The following is a 7,711-nucleotide window of genomic DNA, read 5'->3' on the forward strand; positions in this document are numbered from 1 at the left end:
ATATAAATACTATACATACATAGGCCAGCAACATGTATGGTCCTAAGTGAAATATAGAATTGGTATAGGTGGTTGAATTTTTATGTTTAATTTGATAATGAATTTGTGGAAAATAGGCCGTAAATAGTGCGTTGCGTAGAGACTAGTATTTAATGGCCAAATGCACTTCTATTAATCACTTAATTAAAATTATCATTTACTAGTATATCTTTCGATTTTACAACTCATTTGTGCTGAAATCAAATTGACTAATTTTAGGAGGTCAATCCACTTCTGGCGCATTTGCTTGCTATATCCATCAATCCATCTAACAACCTCTGTTTATTCAATCCGTTTTATTGATTTACAAACTATATGATCAACTCATTTCACTCAAAAGAAAACCATTTTACAAGAATTTATACAATCTTCTCTAATTTATGTTATATGGAGGGGGAATATAATATAAGAGAAAATAAAATAAAAAAATTAGAATATTTTTTAGAAATATTTTATTTTAAGAGCTACATCTAAAAAGGGGAAAATGTGTCACTTGAATATATACCAAATTCGACTGAATTAGAATTAGGTGAATAGTTAAGGTTTGTGATGCATGATGGTAGTTTGGTTTTCCATAACTGTTTGAATCATGTTAGTGTAAATTTATTTATATCAATATCATGTTATCGTATTTAATTAGGACCAGTTATTTTGGCAATGATGCCCATGTGCCCATCGTGATCCTATTTATTATGTATCATCTCTTTATTTAAGTACTAGTAGAATTTAGTAGCTGCATAGCGCCATCAATCATTTTATATATTTTTCAAACAATTGATTTGACTGGAAAAAAAGATTAGTTTGGAGTCATAATATTTGAATTATGAAGAAATCTTAGACAAAATTTGGTTCAATATTAATAATTTCACTCTAGCATTTAGCATAAATTGGTTATTTAGGCCTAATTTTAGATCAATTCCAAATCTATATATCAAATGTAGGCCCATTATTGAGGCTTTTGGGTGATGTCAAATTTATTTTTCAATTTTTAAGGCCCAGAGAAGCGTGTTCTATTAAGCCCAAATTTGGTCACTTGTGTCACGCACCTACGTCTTGGTGTGCCGTCGTCGCATACTCCATTGGCAAGAGCTGGATACTTGGACACACAGCTAGAATGAGAGATCATGGATTGTTTTCATAGTGCTCCAAGAAACTAGATTGCTACCAAGAAATATAGAATAGACAGATCTAGATCATCTAGTTTAAAATAAAAGCGAACTTCGATCAACATGAGAATATGTAAAGAGTAAATTAAGAGTACGATAAAAGGTAAGCCAAAAATTGAATACGTTTTACTTTATGGCGAATTCATTTTACCGCTTGAAAATGGGCAACAATAGGATTAGATCGCAAACTTGGGTATCCGAACCGAAATCTTTAAAATATTGTACCCAATGTCAAATCGCATGCATGTGAATTCGGATACCCAAATCCGACTAATTGAGTACCAGTAAACCCTAAATTATTATGGTTCAGATTTATTCAATTTATATAAATTATACATTATGGATTTATGGTCACTGTAGAAGTTATAAAATTAACAATACTTATTGACTATCGATCTTTAAATTTAAACTTCAAATTTAGTGATTTAGTTTTCTCATTGTTATGAAAAGTATGACTTTAAATGGTGTATATAATATTTTTCAGACATCTATACTAATATTCTTTCGAATTTGAAAATCTAAAAGGTGCAAAATGCAATTTTTATGTTCCAAATTTGAAATACAGTAGTATTTCTTTAAAATTACAACAGACTTACTAAAGTTTGGATCATATACGTGAATTCGAAATTACTGAACATCATCCTTAGCTTTCCTCATACTAATAATTAATTTAATAAATAATTAATTTAGTAAGGTAGAATTGAATTTGTGTGATTAGTCCGCAAGCAAGAGATGGACCTGAGCCACTTGTGATCGAAGTGGCTCAACGACCCACTCCTCCTTATAGTAATTTGATCTGTGGAGGAAGACAAAAACGACGTCGCACCCGCACAATTAGTCCTCTGCACATCAATCACCACAACCGACTGATCCATCGACAGCGACCGCTTCAGCCGCGCCGACGACGACCTCCGCTCCATCGGCGTCATCAACGACGCGCAATTACGGAGCAAACCAACCGATTGCCCCATCGACGACGGCTCAACGCTACTGCTCTCGCCACGATTAATTGGATCCACGGCTAGATCTGGAGATGCCGGTGCCGAATCTGTTTCCTGGCGGAGCACGGGCATCCGGCAGAGCGGACAGCTGGTGTGCGCCGCGAACCACTGGTCGATGCAGGAAACATGGAAGGCGTGGGTGCAATTAGGCAGCAGACGCACGGAGTCCTCGTCCTCGAATTCCCCCAAGCACACCGCGCATTCTCCTCCCTGATCGACGCCGCGGCGGCGCTCCATACGGAGAAGGCGAGGATCGGAATCGATTTGACGAATTTCTCGTCGACGCCGGTCGGAGGCGGCGGCTGTGCCGCATCGGCATTTGCGGCGCGGCGCTTTAAGCAGTAGTTGGCGAGTAAGAGGTGGTAGGCCATTATAGCGATGACTGTGGCAACTATGCCGAGCATAGATATGAGTAACGGATTGAAGAAGGAAGCGTTAGTGCCGCTTTGTACCGTAGGCGGTGAGCTCAAGCCCTCCATCGTTCATCACATGTACTGTACGAAAATTTCCAGTCCAGGTATGTTTTCTCTTCTCTGGATTAAGTGTTGTTTGTGTATTTGAAAGAAGCAGATGCTACTACTATCTACTCAATCAATCGATGCGTATATATAATGTGCTACTGATATTATCCAAATGAAAAAATAATGTATCTTGGATCACCTACATTTGGGAATTTTGGAGATCTTTGAAAGAGGCAAATGTTTGTGCGCACGTGTTAGAAAAATAGAGGAAGGGCGAGAGAAGAAGGGTGGTTGTGCGACAAGTGGGAGGAGGAATTGGACTACGGCGTTGATGAGGCGATTAAGTTGTTGAGAGTTTGGTGCAATTTATGATATGGTTAATCGTGGATGGGTGATTTGTCATGTGATGTTGCTTGCTCCTCTTAGTTACTTCATTATACTATTCGTTAAATACTGTAGACTTGATAACATCATAAGATTTGGTTTCTGCTAATCTGCTATGCATGGTTGGCATATCGGAATTTTGAATAAACGAAGATTTTTCCCTTCAATCATTGTGGAATTAAAAAAATTATTAATGATTGTAAAAATAATTTTATTTGGATTAATTAATTTGAGTACATGTCCACTTGTTTATTTTATAAAATAGATTGCAGATCCATGAGAGAGAGAGGGGAAGTGGAAATATACAAAACAAATGGGCTGCCACTATTTCAATCGCTGTTAATTGAAAATTGGGTTAATCATTATCATACCCTTTTTTAAAAGATTTAGTATTAGGCCGACATGGATACAACCAACCCAATAAATAGACTATGGCAGCCAAAGCAGGAAAAAGGTCTCTCCTTCTCCGTATATATAATAATACTAGTAAATAGAAAATCATCCATTTAAATTGCTTATTCTTGTAATAAATCCTCTTCTTTTACCGAGTTGTCTCTTGTTATTTTTCATCTTTAAATGGAGAATAGAAAAAAATGAAATGACGCTGTTAGTATTATTGATTGCCAGTTTGCCACTTTCCTTTTAGTTATCCAAATGGCAAATACCATGATTCATTTTGATATGAATATTCTTGTTGCATGTGCAGCATGTGGAATCAAACAATCATATATTCATAATATAGCAATCAGATCCCGAGCCAGACTTATCTGATTCTAGTCAGCTATTATCCGATCTGTCAAAAGTGACACAATAAGATACTAAAGTGAGAAACCCCTCTTATTGGTCAGCTTCTACATTGGAAAAATGATTCAAACTTAGGAGTATTTCATAAAATAAGTTATTATTGACTCGACGTGCGACTTTAATTCCACCATTCATATCTCATCACCAAATCATCGTCAAACTCTGAGATACCACACATCTCAAACTCCAAGAATCCCATGGTGTCACAATTTTGAGCTTCAATCTCCATCTCCACCCCCACCACCAAAGCCACCTCTTCTCAAACCCAAAACCAACTACCTCTTGAAGAAATCAGCAATATTCACAACCAACTTAACTAGAAAATTCTCCCTCCTCCCCAAAAATGCTACCCCGATCCCTCAATGATATCATCATCATCATCATCAAATCAATCTCAATTAATCTCCCAGTTTGGAGATGTTGAGCCGGACCCCACCCTCATAAACGATGACCTAAAGCCGCGCCCCGGCCCACCGGACTCTCTCTGGGCTGGATATGGCCAGCCTGTGGGTAGGGCTGGTGGTGGGGGTGCCATCATATTACCTAGCCGGCAGCCTAGTCGACCTGGGCATGGCCTGGTGGCAGGGCATCGCCACCGTGGTGGCTGCCAACGTAATCCTCCTATTCCCACTCGTCCTAACCGGCCACCCGGGCACCAAATACGGAATCTCCTTCCCAGTCCTAGCCAGATCCTCCTTCGGAATCCGCGGCGCTCATATCCCCACTCTCTTGCGAGCCCTGGTCGGTGCGGCTGGTGCGGGATTGGTCATGGATCGGCGGTGAAGCAATCCTCCTCCTCCTTCCAGAAAGCGTGAAAGCGTCATCCCTTGCATTGCCAGTAAACTGGCTTGGCACTTCACCCCTGGCGTTCAGTTGCTTCATCGTGTTCTGGCTGCTGCAGCTCGGAACATTCTGGAACGGGATCGAAGGGATACAACAGATTGAGAAATACGCAGCTCCGGTTCTGAGCCTGCTCACTCTCTCCCTCCTCATGTGGTCGTATGTTCGAGCTGGCGGCTTCGGCCACATGCTCTCCCTCTCATCAAAGCTTTCGAGCTCCGAATTCTGGGCTCTGTTCTTCCCTTCACTGACAGCAAACATCAGTTTCTGGGCTACTCTAGCGCTAAACATCCCTGACTTCACTCGCTACGCCAAGAGCCAGCATGATCAAATCATAGGCCAAGCCGGTCTCCCCTTGTTCATGGGAGCATTCACATTTGTGGGGCTGGCAGTGACTTCCTCCACCACAGTCATATTCGGTGAAGTCATTTCCAGCCCAATCCAGCTTCTGGGGAGAATAGGTGGGATTTGGACCAAGATCTTAGCTATATTAGGCATAAGCCTGGCCATCATCACCACCAACGTGGCAGCCAACGTGGTCGCCCCAGCGAGCGCTCGTCAATCTGAGCCCTTCCGTCTTCACGTTCCGGAGGGGGCCCTGCTGACGGCGCTGCTGGGGATTGCCTTCCAGCCTTGGAGGCTGCTGCAGTCCAGTGAGAGCTTCGTGTACACGTGGCTGGTGGGGTACTCGGCGTTTCTGGGGCCCATCGCTGGGGTGATTCTGGTGGATTATTATTTGATCAAGGGTGCGGAGTTGAGCGTGGGGGATTTGTACACGATGAGCCCGAAAGGGGCTTACTACTACTTTGGTGGCTTCAATGTGGCTGCGATTGGGGCGTTGGTGGTTGGGGTTTTGCCTGGGGTTCCTGGTTTCTTGAATAAGCTTGGAATGTTGAGATCCGTTCCTCAACCGTTTGTGCTTATTTAAACAATGCTTGGTTCTTACCCTTTTCCCTTGGCCTTTGTGTACTGGCTATTGATCAAACTCAAAAATTTTTCCTTTCATTTTCAAAATTTTTTTTTTATAATTGTCACAAAAAAATAAAAGCTATGGGGGAGGGAGGAGTATCATTTTTCTACAAATCTGCTTCTAATTTTAGTTATTTCAATTTTAAAAAATTTTATAAAGAATCTATTTAAAAAGATAACAAAAAAAATTTTTTGATTTAAAAAACAAAAATCATGGCTTACATAACGGTACAGGAAAAAATCAATGAAACTTAATTCATGTTTCTTGCAGAATAAAAAAACTTTTCTTTATTAATGAGTAAATTCTGTTATTGGTCGTAAATATGGTTGGAAATTGGGAAGCACATATTTTGGGGCCCCTAGCTCTGTAGAACCCCAATTGAGCAGGGTTTCACGTTTGGATCGTGATTCGTAAAGCCCACTTATTTCTGCCTATTTCAGCGAGGGGATTAACGGGGCATACCAAAGTTTTGCCCAATAATATAGCTTTCAGTTCGTTATGAATTGATGATGAAATCTATAATTCTCAAATGATTTCCGGAACGCAAACTCCGACATTCACGTCAGCAAAAAATTTTGGGATATTTAGGGTTTTTGGGAAATAGGGAATTTGGGAATTGAATTGGAATTGCAATTCTATGGAATTAATTAAGGGAATTAAATTTCCCAAAATTCAAATCCTTTGTTTGGATTATTACAAAATTAAAAAATTGTATTATAATTCCAAATTCTTTTTTGGTTACTTAAAGATTGACATATATTTGGAATTGGTATAAACAAATTTAAAAAAACATTAACTATCCCAAAAATTACTATCACATTCAATTATCACGTTCAATTAGATCCAAAACTATAATATCCCTTTCATCTAAAATTTAAAAAAATAGATAAATTTTTTTTTTATCTTCTAAAGCTAATATATAAATAAAATCAGTACGTGACATTATATATATTAAAGAAGCAAAAAAGATAAATTTTGTAATCTAAGATATTATACATAAATATAGTAATATAAAAATCATGATCTTGCTTCTATTTATTAGATTTTAAAGTAGTATTTGCACCCGGCTCAAGTGGTAAAAGACCAATATCTAAACAGATACTAAGGTTTCAACTGTACATTCAAAGGTACTATTCTTCATAAACAAAGTATCCTATATTAAATATAACATATTCAACTTCAAATAAAGTTCAAATTGAATGTCACTTATCAAGTTGAGCTTTAAGCCACTTACTTCAATTCTACGGTATACCCACAAATTTATCGAATAATATGCCATCGTGCATCATCAAATCAAGAGCCTTGATCAACTGCATCTCATCAAATCAATCGTCTTCAACTCTGCTAATATTTCTTGGGGATTAATCTTTTTTGCTTTTCTATAATAAGCTTTTCTCTTTTATAAGAAGCTTTTTTTGCTCTATATCAAGCTTTTCTGCTCCACAACAAGCTCAGACTTATTCTTTTCCACCATTAGATAGTCACTAAAATCGTACTCATTCGTTGCACACAATCAAATATGACCTTAGTCGATGACGCTTTCTTCTTTGACCCTAGAGAATTTGAGGAAGATGTTGTCTCCTTTCGTTTTACTACTATAAATTAAACAATGGATGAAAAAAGTATATGAATCATTTTTTCTCATCTAACCTCCCTCGATTATTCTCAACAACATCACGAAGTGTAGAGTAGCAAACTAGTTACCATTCTTACGATATTAAACCTCTCATCATACTACTAAAAGCCACTAACAACACTAGGAGAAATGAGCAGATCAGAAGTCCATTTCTTGAAATTTAATAATAACATATGAAACACTATATCATCGTCATCATATAAACTTGCAAAGATAACAACAAGTAAAAAACTAAGTTCGAAAGTTTAGTAAAAACTAAATATCATCAATTGAAAACTTAAAGATAATAATCTCTTATCAAGCGTAAAGACAAGAATATACGAAATGAACTTACCTTTAGTCGTTCGTTCCACACATTTTTATCATGAACGCAAAATCTGCCCATCGTGTAATCCCATGTGATTGGACGC

The 7,711-nt window shown here is 38.3% G+C and overlaps 1 protein-coding gene, 1 long non-coding RNA gene and 1 pseudogene across 2 annotated transcripts; 2 read left to right on the forward strand and 1 right to left on the reverse strand.

The window, feature by feature from the left end:
• Nucleotides 1–1,702: 1,702 nt before the first annotated feature.
• Nucleotides 1,703–2,443, reverse strand: LOC125198175 (putative RING-H2 finger protein ATL37). The gene has a single exon (XM_048096595.1). The coding sequence runs from the start codon at nucleotides 2,441–2,443 to the stop codon at nucleotides 1,892–1,894; it is 552 nt and encodes a 183-aa protein (XP_047952552.1). The 3' UTR covers nucleotides 1,703–1,891.
• A 1-nt stretch (nucleotide 2,444) lies between these two features.
• On the forward strand, nucleotides 2,445–3,218 carry LOC125198174. The gene is made up of 2 exons (XR_007172357.1): nucleotides 2,445–2,723; nucleotides 2,888–3,218. It is a non-coding gene; the product is annotated as an uncharacterized LOC125198174 (long non-coding RNA).
• Nucleotides 3,219–4,205: 987 nt separating this feature from the next.
• On the forward strand, nucleotides 4,206–5,661 carry LOC125198177 (annotated as a pseudogene).
• Nucleotides 5,662–7,711: the final 2,050 nt, after the last annotated feature.

This window comes from Salvia hispanica, unplaced genomic scaffold, assembly GCF_023119035.1.
Source record: "Salvia hispanica cultivar TCC Black 2014 unplaced genomic scaffold, UniMelb_Shisp_WGS_1.0 HiC_scaffold_126, whole genome shotgun sequence".
In the NCBI taxonomy this organism is placed as follows: domain Eukaryota; kingdom Viridiplantae; phylum Streptophyta; class Magnoliopsida; order Lamiales; family Lamiaceae; genus Salvia; species Salvia hispanica.